The 23,426-nt window shown below is 40.7% G+C and overlaps 1 protein-coding gene across 1 annotated transcript; it reads left to right on the forward strand.

Annotated features, from left to right (window-relative positions):
- Positions 1-6,386: 6,386 nt before the first annotated feature.
- On the forward strand, positions 6,387-23,237 carry SMIM28 (small integral membrane protein 28). The gene is made up of 4 exons (XM_024997178.2): positions 6,387-6,592; positions 9,649-9,995; positions 22,907-22,998; positions 23,089-23,237. The coding sequence occupies exons 1-4, from the start codon at positions 6,482-6,484 to the stop codon at positions 23,235-23,237; spliced, it is 699 nt and encodes a 232-aa protein (XP_024852946.2). The 5' UTR covers positions 6,387-6,481.
- Positions 23,238-23,426: the final 189 nt, after the last annotated feature.

The raw sequence follows: 23,426 nt of genomic DNA on the forward strand, positions 1-23,426 counted from the left end.
TTTTTTATTTTTCCACAAAATGTTACAGGAAAACCCAAACAAAAGTTGTGGCCAACCCAACATGTGGTACAGAAGCAGTTCAGAGGAGGTGGTAGTTGACTGTGTCCAGCAATGGAGGCAAATCAAGGGAGGTGTCAAAAGAGAAGTGATGCTAAAAAAATAATACGAGTTCTAATTTTTCCTATGAGGCTTTGTATTTATGGTCATAACACATCTGCCATCTCTAGGACTGTGCACCAAACATGACTGCTACATCCGTTAAAAGAGGGACGGTCTTCTGTCATTTAAACTTCCTTTGCTTCACAAATAGTGAGCCATTTGGTACTTTCCGACGTGGCTCCTGGAACTGTATCCTCTTGGAAAACCTTGGACAACCTTTCCCCAAGATTGTTTAATTCAAGCCTTAACTTCCTAATCTATAAAATTAGTAACAATTCTTATAAGAGTTACTATAAGAAAAAAAGATGATGATAATGACAGTTTAAGTATCGAATAAGTCATGAGGTTCTTCCATCCCATCTAACCCACGCTCCCTGTCATATATATGAATAAAGAGATATGCATAAGCAACATGGATGAAGCTAGAGATTGTCACAGGAGAAGGCAATGGCAACCCACTCCAGTACTCTTGCCTGGAAAATCCCATGGACGGAGGAGCCTGGTAGGCTGCAGTCCATGGGGTCGTGAAGAGTCGGACATGACTGAGCGACTTCACTTTCACTTTTCACTTTCATGCATTGGAGAAGGAAATGGCAACACATTCCAGTGTTCTTGCCTGGAGAATCCCAGGGATGGGGGAGCCTGGTGGGCTGCCATCTATGGGGTCGCACAGAGTCAGACACGACTGAAGCGACTTGAGCAGCAGCAGCAGCAGAGATTGTCACACTGAGTAAAGTAAGTTGGACGGAGAAGGAGAAATATGACATATTTTATGTGCGGGACTGAAAAAGAAATGATACAAATGAACTTATTTACAAAACAGAAACAGACTCACAGACTTGGAGAATGAATTTACAGATACCAGGGTGAAGGGTGGGGGAAGGGATAGGGAGTTTGGGATCAGCATGCCCACACTGCTATAATTAAAATGGATAACCAACAAGGACCTACTGTATAGCACATGGAATTCTGTTCAGTGTTATGTGGCAGCCTGGATGGGAGGGGGTTTGGGGGAGAATGGATACATGTACCTATGTGGCTGAGTCCCACTGCCGTTCACCTGAAACTATATTCAGCATGTGAAATGCCAGGCTGGATGAAGCACAAGCTCTAATCAAGACTGCTGGGAGACATACCAATCACCTCAGATATGCAGATGACACCACCCTTATGGCAGAAAGTGAAGAAGAATTAAAGAGCCTCTTGATGAAAGTGAAAGAGGAGAGTGAAAAAGCTGGCTTAAAACTCAACATTCAGAAAACTAAGATCATGGTATCTGGTCCCATCACTTCAGGACAAATTGATGGGGAAACAGTGGAAACAATGACAGCCTTTATTTTCTTGGGCTCCAAAATCACTGCAGACAGTAACTGCAGCCATGAAATTAAAAGACACTTGCTCCTTAGAAGAAAAGCTATGACCAACCTAGACAGCATATTAAAAAGCAGAGACATTACTTTGCCACCAAAAGTCCATCTAGTCAAAGCTAGAAAAGTCAAAGCTTTTCCAATAGTCATGTATGGATGTGAGAGTTGGACTATAAATAAAGCTGAGCACTGAAGAATTGATGTTTTTGAACTGTGGTGTTGGAGAAGACTCTCGACTCCTTGGACTACAAGGAGACCCAACCAGTCCATCCTAAAGGAAATCAGTCCTGAATGTTCATTGGAAGGACTGATGCTGAAGCTCCAATACTTTGGCCACCTGATGTGAAGAACTGACTCATTGGAAAAGACCCTGATGCTGGGAAAGATTGAAGGCAGGAGGAGAAGGGGACGACAGAGGATAAGATGGTTGGATTGCATCACCGACTTGATGGATATGAATTTGAGCAAGCTCCAGGCAGGAGTTGGTGATGGACAGGGAGGCCTGGCATGCTGCATGGGGTCACAAAGAGTCAGACATGACTGAGCGACTGAACTGAAACTATCATAACACTGTTCATCAGCTATATTCCAATAAAAAGTTTTTTAAAAATAAACCATGCATAGACAAATTATATGAGAAATGTTAATCTAAAATCCACCCACTAGTTCCTGTTTTAAATTCATCAATTTGATTTCTACACATTTGTGATCATTATTCTATTTTAAATATGCTGAAGTTTTCCTTAGTTCCTGGTTCAGAAAACCAAAGGCCAAATGATTGAAAATACTCAAATTCATAACCAGAGAACACAGTAAGCTTATAAATTTCATATATCCTGCTTCCTGATTTTTTTGGAGAATTGAAATGTTAAAAAAAAATACTTTGTAGATAGAAAACTTTAATTGACAGGAGGAGGGAAATTTCTAGGATGATGGAAATGTTTTATATCTTGTTTCACATGGTGATTATAGGAGTGAATAAAACTGTCAAAATTCAAACTGAACACACAAGATCTTTGTTCTGTTTGATATTATTCCCCCATAAAGTTTTTTAAAAACCTTTTGCTCAAACCTCCCTTTCCATAAGTGTTCATATTCTTCCAAAGTAAATTTGTATCAATAATTTCTTTTTTATTGTCATACCTGGTTGGTTTTAAAACATCACTCTCAGGTAGTTTTTTTTTTTTCAATCCATATTGCTAAGGACTTAGTCAAACTGTGTATGTCTTTCTTTCCAGATTACCAGGGCCAAAGCTGAACAGAAACCAAGGCCAAATCTGCTGACCCTTCGCTGAACCCCTGGGCCTCCATGGACTCTGATGCAGGCAGCGATTCGTCACAGTGCTGCCTGCCATCTGCTGATTAGTTTTTCAGTCATCCTAATCAAATATAAGTTTATTTAATTCCTATAATTGTATCTTGAGAAAGTGCACTGACAAGTTTGCTAAAATTCAAATGTATTTACTAGCTTAGAAATTAAATGTAAAAAAAAAAAAAGCTACCATTTTACAGGCATATCTCATTTATTTCAATCTGCCCTCACCTTGAGTTTTCAAGGGCTTTTTCTCCATCACTGGCCCAGAAGATGAAATATGTAACACAAAGTCAAACTCCCATAAGTTCCACAAACCAGAAGGAAACCAAAAAATCTAGGTAGTTATTGAAAATAAAAATAGCAAATTGACAATGTTGAGTTTAAGGAAATTAAGAAAAAACAGATCAAATGAAATGGGTGAAAACAAGCCAATGCTAAAAAAAGAGGGAGAAAAGGAAAACAATTAAGTACAACATGGAAAAACTCTTCTCTCCTCAGTTCTAAAATACTTGGGGAAGTTTCAGAGGTAGCTCATCAAACTTTCAGAATTATTATAGTCAGTGTTTATAATTAACATCATGCTATACAAGTCCTAAGCAGAAAAGTCTTGGTGAAAAGCCCACTGAAATAGGAAGTGTCCTGTCTTTTAGTGTAGAGAAAACAAAAAAGATCATATACTCTGGAGGCCTAAAAAATAAAAAAGACTTTAATTGCTAAAATCCACACAGGTATAACTTTCTAGAGTTAAACACTACAGCATTTCTGTAAGCAGTTACAGCAAATTCAGGCTATTGGCCCTGTAGGCTAAGCATATATTAATAAATTGGAAGTCACACCAGAGATAACATTATTTCATTAGAAGTTTCAAACCTCATTCAAATTTTTTAAAATCACTAAGATAATAAATTTTCTAGACTTTTAGCAGTAATACTAAACTTCTAATCCAATTCTGAGAATATAAAGAAATATGATGGTATAAAAAAACAGGAAATTACATGTGATATACTATTATTAACTAAAGTACAGATTTTATTCAAACCTCACAAAATTTTATGCTAGACCCTGATGCTGGGAAAGATTGAAGGCAAAAGGAGAAGGGGCACAGCAGAGGAGGAGGTGGTTAGATAGCTTCACCAACTCAATGGACATGAGTTCGAGCAAACTCCAGGAGATAGTGGAGGACAGGGATGCAACCCATGGGATTGCAAAGAGTTGGACATGACTTAGCAACTGAGTAACAGCAACCCTGACAATGGGTTCTAACTATTATCTGTGGTCCAGTTCTCACTCCTAAACTCCAAATACTCAAACTCACATATACTGCAAACTTACCATGTCCAAAACTCAACTCCTGATCTTTACTCGTCTTGTTTAAAAGACAAAACAACCTGCCCTATCCAGTCTTTCCCCTCCAGTGGTCATCCTTCCTATCACTCAAGTCTAAACCAGAATTCTTCTCGATCATTTTTCAATCTTCTACCACCTTTAGTGGTAGAACAAACAAATCTTGCTGACTCTAAAATATATCTAGAATCTCACTACCTTCACTTCTATAATACTAATCTGGTCCGCTATTTCTCAAGAGTCCCTGCTTTTGCCCTTAATTGTTATATCAATTTCCCACCCAGAGGCCTGAGTGATTCTTTTAAAATGGAAGTCAGATCTTGTCACTCTTCTGCTCAAAACTGCATGGCTTCTCCATCTTACTCAGAATAAAAGCTGAAATTCCTAAAATGATCTATAAACCCTGCACTCTGTGCTGTACCTTCCACGTATCCTCCCCACCCTTGTATTCTATCTTCTACTTTCTTCCTGGCCCACTGCTCCAGCCACTCTGACCTACCAGCCATTCTGAGAACTCACCATGCATGTGCCTGTCTCAGGGCCTTTGCATGACTATTCCCTTTGTCTGCAATGCTCTTCCTTCTGAAATCTTCATGACTCAGTCCCTTGAACCCTTCAGCTTTTTATACAAACATCACTTATGCTGTGAGATCCTAACTGACTGTCTACTTTTAAAATGCCTCCCCACTTTCAGCATTTACTGTGCTCCCTGTGCGTTTTCTCCATAGAATTTATCAGCTTTTGATGTAGTACATGTTATTTATGTAATTATATTTGTTCTTCTTGGTCCCCTCAGAATGTAATAAAAGCAGGAAGTTTTGTCTGGTTCATTCAATGCTGGAGGAGGGTCAGCATTACAGATTTACATTTAATGCATTTGGTCCAGATTTCCAATCTGCTTCTCAAGAAAGGAAGCTATTTAAATAAGTAGATAAGATGGAGAAAAGGTCGTGCAAAAAAGTGAAATAGTGCAGTGGTCCCTAGGTGCTCCTAGGTGCTCCTCATGTTTCAATGTGGGGACACAGGATTGACTTAAAATAGGAACACGTTCATGGAACAAGGTAATGTGTCAACCAAAAGCACAAAATCAACTAATTCCACAGTAAGAAAGGAAGGCATGAAATGACAAAGGTGTTCCACAGTAGGATACTGACTGACGTACTGGGATCTCAGTGAAAACCCTTCTCACAAATAAGTTTGACAAAGTGCCAAAGTGCATTGGGGAGGACAGCTGTCTTTGAAAATGTAATGAAAACTATGGATCTTTCCACAAAAATTAAATGTATCTAAAAGTTCAGAAAGTTCACCACCCTCCCCTAAACCTATCCGTAGACCACCATGGGCCAAATGCTAAGAATCTTAATTAAGAAAAAAAAATATATCCCACTTAAAATATGACTTCAGCATCATAACAATCACTTGAATGAAGCCTGGATAGGAATATTGGTAGTTGCAATATTGATTTGCAACATACTGAGTAAATATTTGAAGCTAAAGTTTACTACAAGGAAGAATCCAACAGCCATGTCTTAAATGTTAAGTTCTCAATACATATGTAGAATTAAACATCCCCAAGTTACCTCAGTGAATATGCAAATTGAAAGTTTCTTACTGCTTGATATAATTTTATAAAGTTCATAAGGTAATTCATAAGGAAGACTATGTAGGTACTGGTAATTTGACTTTTTTAAAAAAACTGAAAACAGCAAACATTCCATCCAAACAATCTGAGCCATTGTCTCTCTGGCTTCTGTACAATTTTATCATTTAGCATCTTTCATCTAAATAATTCACCAAAATGTAATTAATGAGTCTTGCTTCTCTACCAAATACCCGCTTCTCCCTGTACCACAGAATCCAAAAATAATTAAAGGAAATTCAGGTTGGGTAGTTTTTCTTGCTCAGCTATATCTCTGGAGAAGGTGTGGTAAGGGAAGGGAGAGGGTCTTATTTACATCAAATATAAAAGCTCTTTACTCACTGAGACCATTTGCGGCACTCTAATAACACGAATGCAAAGAACATCTGTCTGAAATCTATTCTGTGTCTGGTATCTGATTCCATGCTTATATGACGAAGGCCACAGAAGCAAACCCAGAGGCACGGAATTTAAATATAGTCCTCAGAGGTCTCTCTGGTTGGTTTCTTTTCCCTTGTTGATCCTCATCAGAGAACAAATTTACCAAGAGCCATCAGCCGAACACACCCAAGCTGGATGTGGGCCAAGAAGCAGCAGCACTGTTGAGATCTGGGCAGCGAGGTGGAAGGGGAACCAGGGCACCAGTCGGGTAAAAGCATGCGGGCACTGCTGGGCAGCAGCTGGGGGAAGTTTGGCCACGCCGGCCGGGGAACATACGAGTGGTTAACCAGCGAACCCAGCCTCCCTCTTCTGGAAACTCAGCTGCAGGTCTGTACCTACAACTTATGCCTTTTCTTCCCCCAAAATATCCTTGTTAGCTTTAAAACCAACATCACCTATATTGTTAGGAAAACTTAGTGGCAACATTTTACATTACAGGTGTGACAAAAATATGAATCCACTGACTTGACCTGGTGTAAGGAGGTAACTTGAAAGCTGGATTCTTTTGACAATGATAAATTCAAGTAAAACTTGTCACAGAATATTCTGAAAACACCTGAGATAACAAATATATAAAAGAACACCTGAAGGCAGAAGTCAGCAAATTCTTGTCTGGGTATGACAAGGTTGCATTTTTGCTCAGTAAGCAATGTCTACATTTAAAAAACAATAACAAAAAAAGAAAGAGATTCCGGTTGGCCCTCCAACTGTTTCTAAGAAGCCAGGGATCTTACTTCAGGAGGGGCAGCAAAGACTTAAAGAGGTTTTGCCTCCAAGAAATGCAGCAGCTGCTTTGCTTTATCTGGGAAGTGCCCAAAGGGGGTCCCAATCTGAGGGTTCGTTAAGGAAAAATATTTATAGAAACCTAAAAACTCAGAATTAATTTTATGGTCAACAGGAAAGTGAGTGATACCACTGTCCCACAAGAAAGAGGGAAAGAAACCTATTTTCTTGTTTTCTAGAAAGTTGAGGGTTGAGATTGGTATTTAAGTTCTCTAAAACCAATTTTTACAGAAATAAATTATACACATATATGATATATCCTTCAGCAGTTACACTTTCTATTGCCTTTTTCTTTGAAGTAATCCCTGTAGTGCAAAGTCCTTGAGAAATATTAAAAAGCCACCTTGAGAGTAATGAACCATTTAGAATATTTGACTAAAGACATTCTTTCTGCATTAAAAAAAACAAAACAAAACAATTTGAACCAATATACTATGAATCATTTAAAAAACAAAGATACCATCATAAATTTGTTCTATAGCTCCATGGTCTCTTAATTAGGGGGGGAAAAAAAAGTTCTTTATCTCAAGAAATTGTCCTAATCTGCTGTATAAGTATCGATATCTGGACAAGATAACTCACCCAATGGAAGTACTGATTCCAGAAGGAGACAGTAGCATCTTTCTCAATTTTTTTGCAACTAATACCATTAGTGGTATAAAGTAAGAGGATTACATAAAAACTTTTAAATAGAATATTAAGTATCTTCATATTCAATGCATATGGAACTTAGAGGGTATAACAGTGTTTAAAATTTGATGCCCACAACGGTTCAGAAACTTATCCACATTTATTGAAGGAGAAAGAAGAAAAATCAGTTATATAAAATGGTCCGTGGTTATCAAGGTTGAAGAGTGATTAAGTATTAAGAGATAATAGCTTTAACATTGTAAATGATTTATCTAATGGGAGAAAATAAACATAGTTTAAATTGCTTTTTGAGTCCAACTTGTTTTAATAGTTGTAGTAAATTTATTTTTGAGTTCATCTATTCTTAAACTTATATAATCAAAGTCCTTGTTTTATCCTAACAGATTTTAAGAGTTCTGATAAACTAGATTATGTGTGAGAAAACTGAACAAATTCATAGTTCGTTGATTCATTATATTCTCAAGCCAACCTTCCAAAAAAAGATGATTTTACTCTCATTTCATACTGAAGAAAAACTAGAATCAGAGCGGGTAAGTGAATAGTCCATGGTCACACAGGTATCAGAAGGTCATATCGGAATTCAAGACCACAGCTGTCAAAGCCCAAAGATGACGCTCTGCTGCTCAAAAAAAACTTAAAAAATTGTAAGGATTTTAAGCTAAAATATCATAACTCATATCTTACCAAAACAAAATATCTAACAGGGTAAATATTAAATAGACCATCTAATTTCAAGTCAAAATAGCATCCATAGTTGTAAATTCTTTAGGAATTAAAGATAACAACAACAAACACTAGATAAATCAGTCTCTTAAACATTAAGGCCAGCAAAACATTTGTTCTTTTCACCAAAATCAAGGCAAAAAACCCAGCTCTCATAATTCTACTAGTGTAAGCTTTATTTTAAATCAGTAGATCTTAGTATGTTGTTTTTTTAAACACAATTATAAGGTTTTACACTGTTTTCTTTCCCTCTGTAGTAGTAAATACTAACATTCACATGCATTGTGAATGCAGAAGCATTTTAATACTTATTTCTTAGCAGCTTTATGTAAAGAGATGTCTATGCAATTTGGAACAGGACTTCTTTTTTCATACCTTGCTGTTGGAGTATCATTCTGTGCCTATTATATTGTTTACTCCACCAAGAATCATCATTATTCTTATAAGCTGATACTATCAAATCAATACCTTTTAGGTTATTCAAAAATTTACCTGTAATTCTTTTTCTTGAGTTCCAAATTTCTATATTTATCCTACAAATATTGCAAAAACAAACTGAAGGAATTTCACAATCTCAATCATCATAAGCATTGGCTATCCAATCAGATTTCAAATGTTATTTATATGTCATAGGAGCATGTAACAATGTCAGATTTTACTCCAGAATCAAAGAAGTTCCAAATGACCCTTGTGCAGCATAAAACATTATTGGTCTAATTCTAAATAAAGTACATAAATAGTAAGAGTTCTCATTCAATGAATGTGTGATGGACCTACCAACTAAACCTTATTCTAATATTTTTACTTCAGTGGATATATTGTAGGGTATCCTCATGTACTTTTGACATTCTGAATTCATACTTTATAAGTACACTTTAATTCATTGCCATAAATGAATGATTAGAGTGATTTTTAGAGTGAATAAATGATGGTGAAAGTGAAAGTCACTCAGTTGTGTCCAACTCTTTGCCACCCCATGGACCATACAGTCCATGGAATTCTCCAGGCCAGAATACTGGAGTGGGTAGCCTTTCCCCTCTCCAGGGGATCTTCCCAACCCAGGAATCAAACCCCGGTCTCCAGCATTGCAGGCAGATTCTTTACCAGCTGAGCTATGAGGGAAGCCCAAATGATGGTAGAATACGAAATGAAGACAGAGGCCAACCTTAGAACTCCAGGGGTCTTCTTTCCCCATCTTCTAACTCTATTCCGTTCCCCAACGCCAGGGCACCCAGAAGAGAAGTTCCACCCGGGAGGATGTGGAGCCCTTCCTGTTCATCCTTCTTCCAGCCACCGTCCTGCTCTTCCTGGCCTTTCTACTGCTCTTCCTGTATCGCCACTGTCAGACCCCTCGGCCCCAGGGCCAGGTTTCTGTCCTGGACCTCCCAGAGCACCCGCCTGCGGGGGAGATGACCGACTTCCTGCCCGGCTTACCCTGGAGCAGCGAGCAGACCTCCCCTTACTCCCCACTGCCCCCAGAGGCTGCCCTTCTCTCCAAGGTGTGTTCACCGCCCTCCTATGAGGAGGCCACCAAGGATGCTCCTGGGGAACAGGCTCTGGACGCGGGCATTCAGTGTGGAGTGGGTTCACCTGGGCTAGATAAGCAAATATAAACTGCTCCTGAAAACCATACAGAGCATGGCCCTCCACCCTTCAAACAGCCCACTTGGGCAGGGGGACAAGGGCCTCTGGACCTAAGAAGCTGTTAGTCACTGGTGGACACCGGGATGAATGGGTTGGGGATGGGGGTGGAGCTCAACAAATGTCAATCTTGTTAACTTATTTTTAAGTTCCTTAGGGGAAACTTTCCCCACGTTGTTCTAACAATGACTGGGCTCTTCTATAACATATACCCCTGAGAAAAACAAAAAGTTCTAATATGAGTTGAGGGGAAAAAAGAATTACTAGGGAACATAAGAACTCTATAGAGAAAGAAAACAGAAAAATGTTGATAAGCCAAAGATAACTACTTCGACCACCAAATAAAACTTTTCTTTCTACACAAGTTGTCCAGGGCCTCATTGTTTCACTTCTGTGTGAAGAGGCTTGGAGAGTTCTAGAAGGAGAGAAAAAAACAGCTCTAGAGCTGCAGGGGTCAGTGGACCCAGTGTATTTTCAAGGCTGTTGTAAATAATGGTGAAATATATTTAAATATTAATGAGGAAAGAACTGACATTTGCAAGCATTTTAGCTAAAAAAAAAATAAAGTGCTACAAAATTCTCTCGTGAGTAGCATCGCTCTGTTTACCTTTTGACTTGCTTCCTAGATTTGGCTTGGTTATGTGGGACTGTCTCACACTAGAATATCAGGGGCTGTCTCTAACTGTGCCGTGGCAGGACAAAAGATGGCTGTTCCCACACATTATCTTGGGGGGACCCGGTAACAATGTATGTTCATCAAGCAGTATTAAGAGTAGAAATCAGTTTAACATTGGAAAGGAAAAGTCAAATCTTTTTTATTCCCTTATATAGGATTGAAGGATTGTTTTATTTTTCATTTTTGCTATACAGTAGGTCTTTGTTGGTTATCCATTTTAAATGTAGCAATGTGTACAAGGAAAGGTCAAAATCTTAAAGAGAAACACAGATAAGCTCTAATGGGGTCTTATAAATCACATTGTTCAAGCTCTTGCTTTGCAGATGTCAAAACTAGAGCTGAGAGAGGTTAAATACCTCCTAAGAGGCAGAGCTGGGACCAGAAGCCTCTCTGACCTGGGTCAGAGCACCTTTCATAGTGCCAGCTGGTCTCCCAAGAAAACTGCAAATGTGGAATTTCAGTGCCCACTCCAGACTGGGGGTCAGGGCTCAAAATAAGATGGACATAGCTGAATTTGGAATGGATACAAATCTCCCTCTGTGATTTTCAAATGGGGAGGTAGAGGTGAGTCATTTACACTTGGGGGCTGTATCCGGATACCCATGGGGGTGGCAAGGTGGCACACAAGGTCCTTAAATTTATATTCAGTGCTGTAATTTCAGGGGTAAAACTTTTTTGTTTTCATAGTATAAACTAAACAACCTTCTGATGGTTCAAAAATGAACAAAAAATGATGACTCTTCAAAATTTTTACATGAACATTTTTATACTAGATACACAACATGGTAGAGTTGTAGAAAAATAACAAAGTACACTGCGTTACTTTTCAAATGTAATCTGATAGAAATACTAGCAACTTCTTTCAAGACTTAAGCAAAATATAATCTGAGTGAAAAATCAATAAAATTTATTTCAGGAAAATTGTACTAAACAATTCTCTAATGGTCTTTAAGGGAAGTAAATAAACAAATGGCAATGAGAAGCTCAGCAGACAGCCTTCTTTTTTTAATCCTAAGAATCTAGTTCTCTGTGAGACTCTGTTGATTTCCCAACTGCCATTTCTTCCTTTTCCTTTGCTAACAGACCCTGATTTGGTTCTGAAATCCTAGGACCGCCTGTGAGAGGCAGACAGATTTCCCTTCCCCCTGCCCACACCAGTGGATACACAATGAGAGTTAATCATAGTGATCTCAATTCCTTGGCCAGGGACTGATTTGGTCTTTGGGGCTGATGGGGGAAATGTACACAGGAGGAGAGGCTTGCTCTAAAAAAAGACTGCCTCACATTAAAAAAAATGCATGGAAGGAAACACTCTTCCTCTCTGCTGGATGTTACATGTCTGTATGCGGTACCTAGGGCTGTTCCTTGGAGAAGGCAATGGCACCCCACTCCAGTACTCCTGCCTGGAAAATCCCATGGACGGAGGAGCCTAGTAGGCTGTAGTCCATGGGGTGGCTATGAGTCGGATACGACTGAGCAACTTCACTTTCACTTTTCACTTTCCTGCATTGGAGAAGGAAATGGCAACCCACTGTAGTGTTCTTGCCTGGAGAATCCCAGGGACGGAGGAGCCTGGTGGGCTGCCGTCTATGGGGTCACACAGAGTCGGACATGACTGAAGCGACTTAGCAGTAGCAGCAGGGCTGTTCCTTGCAACCAGAAGCAAGACATTGGCCAGGACTAGTATTGAGGATAGTAGAGTAGAAAGATGGACAATACCTGGGTTGATGATTGTCATGCTGCCTAATAACCCTGCAAATGTCTATATTTTCATCAGAGTATACCTTTCCCACCACTAACCATTTAAGCCACGCTTGGTATTTGTAGACAAAAGCATCCCAAATACCACAGTTTCAAAGGCCAATATGGAAATGCATTGTCATGTTTTAAAATATTCTGATAGGGTTTCCCTAGTGGCTCAGTGGTAAAGAATCAGCCTGCCAATGCAGGAGACACAGATTCAATCCCTGGTCTGGGAAGATCTCACATGCTGCAGAACAACTGAGACTGAGCGCCACAACTTCTGAGCCCATGTGCTGCAACTACTGAAGCCCGAGTAACTCAGAGGCAGTGCTCCGCCACAATGGAGCCACCACAAGAGACGCCGCCACAGTGAGAATCCCACGCATCATGACTGGAGAGCAGCCCCCGCTCGCTGCAAGTAGAGAAAAGCCAAGACCCAGCACAGCCCAAAATAAGCAAACAATAAATGTGTTTGTGTTTTGGTAGACTTACTTAAAATAAGTAGTCAATGCTAGGACTCATTGAAGACTTTACCAGTGATAAAGGAAACATTTTCTTTTGTGGAACCAAATCAAGCTGTAAGAAAATAAACTACAGCCCCCAGGCCGAATTCCACTATATTTTCATCAGAGAATACCTTTCCCACCACACACCATTTAAGCAACCTGTTATGGTACATCCTGTGAGACAGACTGATTTTTACATTTTTCAATAGTTCAAAAAAAAAAAAAGGATATTTCATGACACATGAAAGCTATATGAATTAGAATTTTAGTGGCTGGAAATAAAATTGGAACCCAGCCATTCCCACTTGTCTATGGCTCTTCCTACATCAAGAGTCAAGTAGTTACAGCAGAGACTATTTGATCTTCAAAGCCCCAAATACTTACTGCCCAGTTCTGAAAAGGTTTGCTGACACTTGCTACACACCAGTAGACTTCAACCCTAGTGCATGGTAGAATTACTCAAGGAATTTTTAGAAATACTGGTATCAGGACCCATATAGACCAATTAAACAGAAATAGAGCCAGAGATTCTAATACAAAGGCAAGTCATTTTCTAGGTAATGTGAGTGGATACAAAATACAGGTGAGCTTCTATCCAGGTGTAAGGTACCATGTTTAGAGAAAATAAGTGTGTAAATCTAGCTTTGAGCCATCATTTATAACCCAACATTCTCTGTAAATACTTCCCTGAAGCCATCAGCGTAATGTGCTGTTGCTAAGGCACTTCAGTCGTGTCTGACTCTGTGCGACCCCATAGACGGCAGCCCACTAGGCTTCCCCGTCCCTGGGATTCTCCAGGCAAGAACACTGGAGTGGGTTGCCATTTCCTTCTCCAATGCATGAAAGTGAAAAGGCAAAGTGAAGTCGCTCAGTCGTGTCCAACTTTGGCGACCCCATGGACTGCAGCCCACCAGGCCCCTCCATCCATGGGATTTTCCAGGCAAGAGTACTGGAGTGGGGTGCCATTGCCTTCTCCGCAGCATAATGTGCATCTGCTACCAATTCAACTCACAAAGCAGGATTTGCAAACAGAATATTAGAAACAATCATGTAAACAGTGCATCCTTTTTTAAATGTTGACACAACTGGCATACACGGGTAGTACTAGCTGTTAGCACTCCAAGCCACAGAGTGGAATTTATAAAAAACCAGGGATGAAAGAACTAGATTTTAACAGCTAAAAAGTATTTGGAGAAGCAATAACTGTAGCCAGAAAAGATTAAGAATGGGAGGGAGGCGACTTCCCTGGCAGCCCAGTGGTTAAGATTCCACGTTTCCAATGCAGGAGGCCTGGGTTCTCTCCCAGGTCAGGGAACTAGATCCCACATACCACAACTAAAAACCCTCAAGGCTGCACTAAGACCCTGCATGGCCAAATAAGTAGTTTTTTTTGTTTTTTTTTTTTTTAAGAGGTAGTATAATAGTAACAGTGACCAGAATGTAGACATTTTCACTAAATTCTACATTGGATCAGAAAATATCACTAAGGCATCATTTTCTACAAAAGAAAAGGAGTCCAGTTTCTGGTCTGGCATGAAAGGAGCTTGAAAGTCATTTCTCCATCATAACAACAACAAAAAGCCCAAGAAACTGAAAAATCAACAGCTCCTCTTAAATTCAGCGAACTGTGGTCATAGAGCAAACCATTGGCCCCACACTCGAGAGAGATGGATACAGAAAATCACAACTTACCTTCAGCAGAAGCCCACACATAGAAACCTCCTCAGGAAACGGGGCCAGAGCTGGGGAAAACCGAACTGCAACTGAAGGACTGCCAGAGGCTCAGAGTAGGCAAACCTGAGAACTAAACACTCCAGAGGGACCCACACTCCGTGAATTTTGCCTCTAGGAGCCCTACCAGATTCTCACAGTGGAGTTCTGAGAAAAAAACCTTATTGTGCTTCCAGCAGAAGGAGAGAAAGAGGAACCATCCCGAAATCCGCCACCACGTTCTGTTCTTTGTAACAAAGCCTGCCCTCAGGAGAACTACTTCTCCAGGGCCTAACCTGCTTGGGTTTTATCAGAACCTAACTCACCTGGGAGGGGGCGGGGAATCTGCAGGCCCAGCTGATTCTAGTCTCACACTGCAGAGTGGGCAAACACCCAACTAGCTTATTCTAATAAAGGGGAGAAAAGGAAAAAGCAACAGAGAAGCACTTATGAAGTTCACAGCCCAGTGGCACAGGCTCACTTAAAGACTGGGACCTAATCATAAAACTATAAAACATTTTCCCTTCCCCCACATCTAACCACCAACCACCACGTAATTAAAGGCCTATTTACTGCAGTTCTCTTTGCCTAGGACATCGAGTTTACCCTTCAAGAAAGAATTGTATACTAAAAGGCACAAAACACAATTTGAATTAACAGAGCAAGCATCAGAAACAGATCCAGAGATGGCAGGAATGTTGTTGGAATTATCAGGCCAGGAATGTAAAATAAATATGATTAATATGCAAAGAGCTCTAATGGAAAACACAGACAACAAGAACAGAAGGGCAATGTCTGCAGAGAGACTGAAATTCTATGAAGGAACCAAAAAGAAGTGCTAGAAACCAAAAACACTGTCACAGAAATGAAGAATGCTTTTGATGAGCTTATCAGTAGACTGGACACAGTTGAGGAAGGAATCTAAGGAAATATTAATAGGAAATTTCAAAAGGGAAAAGCAAAGAGAAACAAAAAACTGGAAAAAAAAAAATATATACAAGAGTCGTGAGACGACTGTAAAAGGTGATGGTGTGTGCATGCTCAGTCATCTCCGACTCTTTGCAACCCCATGGACTGTAGCCCACCAGGCTCCTCTGTTCATGGAGTTTTCCAGGCAAGAATACTGGAGTGGGTTGCCATTTCCTACTACATAAAAGACCCTGATGCTGGGAAAGATTGAAGGCGGGAGGAAAAGGGGACGACAGAGGATGAGATGGTTGGATGGCATCACCGACTCGATGGACATGAATTTGAGTAAACTCCAGGAGTGGGTGATGGACAGGGAAGCCTGGTGTGCTGCAGTTCATGGGGTCGCAAGGAGTCGGACATGACTGAGTGACTGAACCGAACTGAAAAGGTGTTACATAGGTATAATGGGAATACCAGGAAGCGAAAAGAAATATTAGAAGCAACAATGACAACAAATTTCCCTAAATTAATGTCAATCACAGATCCGGGAAACTCAGAGAGCATCAAACAGGAAAACAAACAAAAAATACCCCTACACCTGGGCATTTCGAATTCAAACCACAGAAAACCAAAAATAAAGGAAAAATCTTGAAAGAAGTCAGACGGGGTGAGAGGGAAAGTTTTACATATAGAAGAGGAAAGATGAGACCAACAACTTCATCTCAGAAACCATGTGGTCCCAAAGACCAAATCAGTCCCTGGTGAAGGAACTGAGATCACTGTACTCTGATATTAGAATAAGGCATCCTAAGTCCCACCATGTTCTCAGTGCAATGCAGGACTTTGCCGTACAGAGTTAAAATAAAGCTTCTCCTTCTCCAATTCCTCCCCCCATATTCAGACAATACACATAGTTGGATGTTTTGAAAGGCCAGCATTAGCATTCATCCTCTCTATCTGGATTCTGAACAAGGCGAGGCAAAAGTTACAAATTCTCACTTTAAGCATTGAATCTTCTTGGTTCTAAATTATTCATTATTTACTCCTTTATCACACTAATAAGCCCTGCCTCAGAGAGTTGTTAATAAAAAGATCCGATGTTAAAACACACATCCACCATAAGGGCAGAGTAAGTATTAGTACCTTTCTCTATTTATCTTCCCATATACGATATCAGACATTCTCACTCTCTTGTAGGGAAACTAAGATATCAGAACCTACTCAGCCATCAGCCTTACCAGGCTAAATGCCCAGAGCTCACATCATTTTTAGGGGCCCATGAAAATATTTTAATTTCTTTTAAAACCAGAATTTAAAAAGTTAATTTGGGGGGGCATCAAAAATTATATTCATCTTTATAACAACAGAGACATAAAATACAAATGTTTGTATTTTTCTACAGAGGAAGGGACCCACCAAAGCAAAAGTGCTTTGGGCCCATCACAGTTATAATGCAGCCCTGGGAGGAAGGCTGTCCCAGATCAAAGGAAGCCAACTCTAGGCAAGGAAACCAGAGAAATCTGAAATTTTTTCAGAGGAAATACCATTGCCTTCTCCCGTGAGTTACCTAGTTGTGGTATATTTGGTTTCCACTTTTACTTCACGTCATGAACCTGTTAACATCAGTGTGGATATCCCTCTATGTTTTTTAAAAACACTCACTGCAGTCTCAGAAGTTATATCAGCCTCATATTGATTAGAATTGATGTTTTACTTTTAAAGACATTCCCAGCTTTAGACCTTAGCTTTCTTATCCTTAACCCCACATTCAATAAATGTCTCTTCATTTTCTGTGGTCCATGAGAAAGGTGGTTCACAGGTGCTTCTAAAGACACTCAATCACAATCAGTGTCTGATAAATTCAGATTGGCATTCATTCAACATTTATCAAGCAATTATGTGTCAGGCACCAAGTGTAAACAGGGCTTCATGGGTTGCTTTGTGTCTAAATAATGGATGACTATTAAAATTCTTACCCAAACTAAAGGAGAAACCAAGCAAAAGAAAAGATTACATTTTCCATTAGAATACCAAGTTGCTATCCATTTTATAGTTATATTTGAGACTGTAGTAACTATAAAAAGACCAAATATTTAATTACATTGTGAGTACAAGAATGGCCTCTGAGTAAACAATGACTTGAATGTAAAATAAAAAAGGCTGAGCACTGAAGAATTGATGTTTTCGAATTGTGGTGCTGGATGAAACTATTAAGAGTCACTTGGACAGGAAGGAGATCAAACCACTCATTCCTAAAGGAAATCAACCCTGAGTATTCATTGGAAAGACTGATGCTGAAGCTGAAGCTCCAATACTTTGGCCACCTGATGTGAAGAGCCTACTCACTGGAAAAGACCCTGATGCTGGGAAAGATCAAGGGCAGGAGAGAGCAACAGAAGATGATATGGTTGGACAGCATCACTGACTCAATGGACATGAATCTGAGCAAACTCCAGGAGATAGTGAAGGACAGGGAAGCCTGGCGCGCTGCAGTCCATGGGGTCGCAGATAGCTGGACTCGACTTAGTGACTGAACAACAACAGCAACAAAGGGCAAAATTCTATACGTTTCTAAACCCCACCAACACCCACTACAGCACCATTCGTAGACGACATATAAATTACTCTTTTAGCTATTATTCCTGAAATAAACCACCTCAAACAGAACGGCATTTTAAAAAGCAGCCATTTTTTTTATGCTCACAGATTCTGTAGGTACTGCCTGTGTCTGCTCTGTGACCTCTGGGGCCTCAGCATGGAAGAAGGGAGGCTGTCTGGAGGACAAGGAGCTGGCGCTGTCGGAACCCCTGGTCACTCACGTGTGGTGGTTGTCGCCAGCTGTCAGTCAGGACCTCAGCTAGGAACCTACACGTAGCTTTCCTTGGAACTGCCTGGGCTTCCCTCCAGCAGGGTTGTTGGATTTCTAAGCGCGGGTAGCCCTAGAACTCGGTGGAAGTTTTTAATGACCAGGCCTCAGAAGTCACACAGTCTGCCCAGTTTCAAGGAATAGGAGCAGAGGCCTCATTCTCTCATGGCAGGTGCAACAAAGTCACGTTATAGGAACAGCATGTTGGATGAGAGACAATGTGGCAACTGTCTCTGGGAAATAAAGTCTGCTTCAAGGATGGAATAATCCATGACCAAAAGACATCAGCAATTGGCATTAGTACTTCTCTCATATATTTGAATTCTCCTTTGACAACACGGTGGGATTGCCCTTTCACACCCTCCCAAAGTCAGTTAAGGCCTGATGACGTGCTTTGGTCCATGAAATATGGATGGAAGTGCAGGAAGCACTTACAGTCAATCCTCATGATTCCTAGATTCCATACTTGCAAATTCACCTACTTGCTGATATATCTTTGTAACCCTCGCATCAATACATCACTTTCTGGCTCATGGGTGGACGTGTATATGCGTAGAGTGGTGGAAAAAACCAAGCCACCAAAGACACATTCCCAGATAAAGTCGAACAAGGCTAAGCTCTGTTTTCTACTTACAGGTCTCATACATTGTCCTTCTCATAGTTTATTTAGTGGCACATTTTTCACATTTTTGTGCTTTTTGTTGGTGATTTTGCTCTTTTAAATGCCTCTCAGGCATAGTGCTGAAGTGCTATAAGTGCTCCTAAGAGAAAAGAAGGATGGGATGTGCCTTTTGGAGAAGACACAGAAACTTCAAGAATGCATAAGTTACAGTGCTGTTTTTTGTGAGTTCAGTGTTAATAAATTAACAGCATATATTAGGGACTTCCCTGGCAGTCCTGTGGTTAAGACTCCATACTCCCAATGCAGGGGCACGGGCTCAATGCCTGGTTGGGAAACTAAGATCCCACACACTGCACAGTGTGGCAAAATAGATTAATAAAAGCAGAGTTTGTCAGAATGGATTTTAAAAAGGCTACATATTGATGAAAATATAACCAGAGGTTCAGAGGAACCTAAGTCTGTATTTCCTGTAGTACCAATGGCTCAGTATTCACTAGCTCAATGTCCATGGTGAGTGTATAGAACATACATAGCTGCCATGAATAATGAGAGATGGCTCAAATTCCTGCTGCAGGATTCTCCTGTGCTTGCTCCCCTGCTGGGATGAACTTGGAGACCCTGGTGATATAAAGGTGCCACAGTGCACCATCACAAATGCCATAAATCTTAAATAAAACATCTTCACAATGTCATGTAAATACTGGTTAGACATGAGCTAATAAAAAGAAAAAATTTTACTTTAATTAATCAATAAGAAAACTAGCTAGATAATTTGACATGTTAGTATAAAACTTGAGTCTTCTGAATTTCATTGTTCATTCTAACTGAAATTAATTTAAAATAAATCCCTTTCTTTCCTTCCTTCTGTTCTTTTACATGACTAATTATCAACTTGTAAATATATATAATTCAACTTAGTCACCTGTTATCTTAATTAATTGTATATTTCAAACCCTATAAAATGAATGTCTCCAAATGTAGCCTCAGTTTTTATACAAATAAAATACTCTTCCCCTCAAAAAGCATTGATAACTGTAAGGTATGCTACAGGTGAAAAAGAACAACAAATTTCTTAAGCAACACTGTAAATTACTTTCTTTTCCTCTTAAAAAAAAATATTGCTGTAAGGTAAAATTGTATTCTCAACTTGGCAAATTTACCTATGGAATGGATCACATCTGTTACATGAGTTAAAATTCATGTTGATATATGGCAAAACCAATACAATATTGTAAATAAAATAAAATAAAAATAAAAAATAATAAAAATAAGTCAAAATTAATTATTTAGCCTTCACTAAATAATTCAAACATATCTCAGTAATAGTAATAGATTTGCTATAAACCCTAGAAAGTGTCATATATCCTCAGACCACTGCATACCTGTTTGAGCAGGAAACGGGAAGGAAACAAAAAGACATAAATTGCTTTAAAAGCGCTAGGCCCACAGAACATGATATTATCCAGGAACAGAAAGGAATGGAGCACTGATAGATGCTACAACATAGATGACTCTTGGAAGCATAACACTAAGTGAAAGAAGCCAGTCACCAAAGATCACATGTTATATATAATTCCATTTATATGAAATGTCCAGAATTGGAAAATCCATACAGAGAGAAAGTAAAGAGTCAGACATGACTGAGCGACTAACAATGTACTCTATACACTATTGAGACAGAAGATAGATTACTGATTGCCAGGGACCCGGAGGCTGGGTGTGCTGTGTGCTCAGCTGCTTCAGTCGTGTCCTACTCTTAGCAACCCCATGGACTGTAGCTCGCCAAGCTCCTCTGTCCATGGGATTCTCCAGGCAAAAATACTGGAGCGGGTTACCATGCCTTCCTCTAGGGGATCTTCCCAATTCAGGAATCAAACCCAAGTCTCTTTTGTCTCCTGCATTGACAGGTGGATTCTTTATGATCTGAGCCACCAGTGGAGATTAGGAGTAACTGCTAAATTGTATAGGGCTTTTTTCTGGAGTGATGGAATGCTCTAGAATTAGTGCTGATGCTTGTATAATACAATGAACATACTGAAAAACAATGAACTGTATTTGTTAAAATGGTGACTTTTACACCCATGGCTGATTCATGTCAATGTATGGCAAAAACCACTACAATATTGTAAAGTAATTAGCCTCCAATTAAAATCAATAAATTAAAAAGATAAATAAATAAAATGGTGACTTTTATGTTATGTGAACTATATATCAAAACAAAAAATTTTTAAGGTAGACCCACTGCTGCTGCTGCTGCTGCTAAGTCACTTCAGTCGTGTCCAACTCTATGTGACCCCATAGATGGCAGCCCACTAGGCTCCTCTGTCCCTGGGATTCTCCAGGCAAGAATACTGGAGTGGGTTGCCATTTCCTTCTCCAGTGCATGAAAGTAAAAAGTGAAAGTGAAGCCGCTCAGTCATGCCCGACCCTCAGTGACCCCATGGACTGCAGCCCACCAGGCTCCTCCGTCCATGGGATTCTCCAGGCAAGAGTACTAGAATGGCTATCATAAAAAAGTCAGATAATAACAAGTGTTGGGTAAGGATATGTAGAAACAGAAAGCTCACACCCCACACCAGTGTGGAAGTGTGTTCTAACCAATGGACCACCAGGGAATTCTGCGGTACAGTCACTTTAAAACACCGTCTGCCAGTTCCTCAAAAAAGTAAATATAGAGTTACCATTTGACCCAGCAATTCCATTCCTAGCTTTTACCCAAGAGAAATGAAAACATGCCCAACAGAAACATATATACACATGTGCACAGCAGTATTACTACTCAAGCCAAAAGTTTGAAGCAATTCAAATGATCATCAACTGATGAAAGAATAAACAAAACGCTTATCGAACTGAATATTTTTCAGCCATTAAAAGGACTGAAGTACTGATACATGCTACAATGTTGATGAACCTTGAAAATATTTTGTCAAGTGAAAGCAGCTAGTCAGAAAGGTCCACATTCTATATGCTATGTTTGTGTCCTCCTAAACATTTGTATGTTGAAACCCTGATGCCCAATATGATGGGTTAAGAGGTGGTGGCTTTGGGCAGTGATGAGGTCATGAAGAAAGACCCCCACATGAGTGGGATTAGTGCCCTTATAAAAGAGACCAGAAAAAACTCCTTCTGCCATGTAAGGGTACAATAAGCAGTCTGCCAGAGGAAGAGAACTGTCGTCTGACCTTGCTGGACTTGGACTTCCGGCCTCCAGAACTGTGAGAAACACATTTCTGCAGTTTAGAAGTTACCCAGTCTGTGATATTTTGTTAGAGCAGCCAGATGTATTAAGACATTGTATGATCCCATTTATAGGAAAGTCCAGAACAGAAACAAAGAGCAGATGAGTGGTTGCCTAGGACTGGGTGGTGGAGATTTAAGAATGACTAATGGGGTTTCAGTGGGGTTTCTTTCGGGGGTGGAAGATGAAGACCATGTTCTAAAATTCACTGTGGTGACGGTTGCACAACTGTGAATACACACTAAATACCATTGACTGGTATGTCTTAGGTGGGTGAACTGTATGGTAAGTGAATTTTTTCTCAATAATTCTCTTAGAAAAAAAAAAGACTAAATCTAACCAAAAACTTCTAAAATCACTAGGGCCTGGCCACTGTCCCCTCTTTCTCTTTCCCATCACACTTTCCCAGCCTGTTACATCTGATGGGGTGACTTAAGGGTTTGGGGGCTCTTTGGTGGGGAGAGGACAAGAAACCAGGACAGTTCAAGATTTTCTCAGGGTGTGACTGTGGCCTCACCCACTTCCTTCCCCTGGGCCCCTGACTGCTGTTTGGACCCTAAGCTCCCGTCTAAGGTGTGAGTGGGGCGGCCTGCTTGCCTTTGTTCCGGGATCCAACCCGGGCACGGAGCATTCGGCCCACGAGGGTGCGGACAGGGGCGGCCAAGGTCAGAGTCGGGAGAAGCATCGCCTCACCCCGCCCCCCGCCTTCCACTGAGGCACTCAGGAGGGCGAGCCGTGCTCACCTCCCTCCGCAGGCGTAGACCCGTCAGCAGAACCGGCTCGCCGCGCGGGTGGGGCCGCGGGAGAGGTTCCCGGGCCGGTTACACCAGAAACCCCACGGGCCGGCTGCTCTGCCCTCCTCCGCCCCCGGCTCCCATGGTGGACGCCTCTGCGTGCCTGTTAACTAAAATACAAGGGCGAGGACGGAGGAGACTCCCAAGGAAAGCCCGACCATGCCCACGGGACCCGCAGGAGAAGCGGCCGGCCGGAGCTGCCCGGGTCGGGATCGGGGTCGCTGCGTCCCCTCCCGGTCGGGGCCCCGCAGTGTTCCGCGGACTCGGGGCTCCCGCGCTGCGCGGAGGTGACCAGACGT

The sequence above is a fragment of the Bos taurus genome, chromosome 9, assembly GCF_002263795.3.
Source record: "Bos taurus isolate L1 Dominette 01449 registration number 42190680 breed Hereford chromosome 9, ARS-UCD2.0, whole genome shotgun sequence".
Classification (NCBI taxonomy): domain Eukaryota; kingdom Metazoa; phylum Chordata; class Mammalia; order Artiodactyla; family Bovidae; genus Bos; species Bos taurus.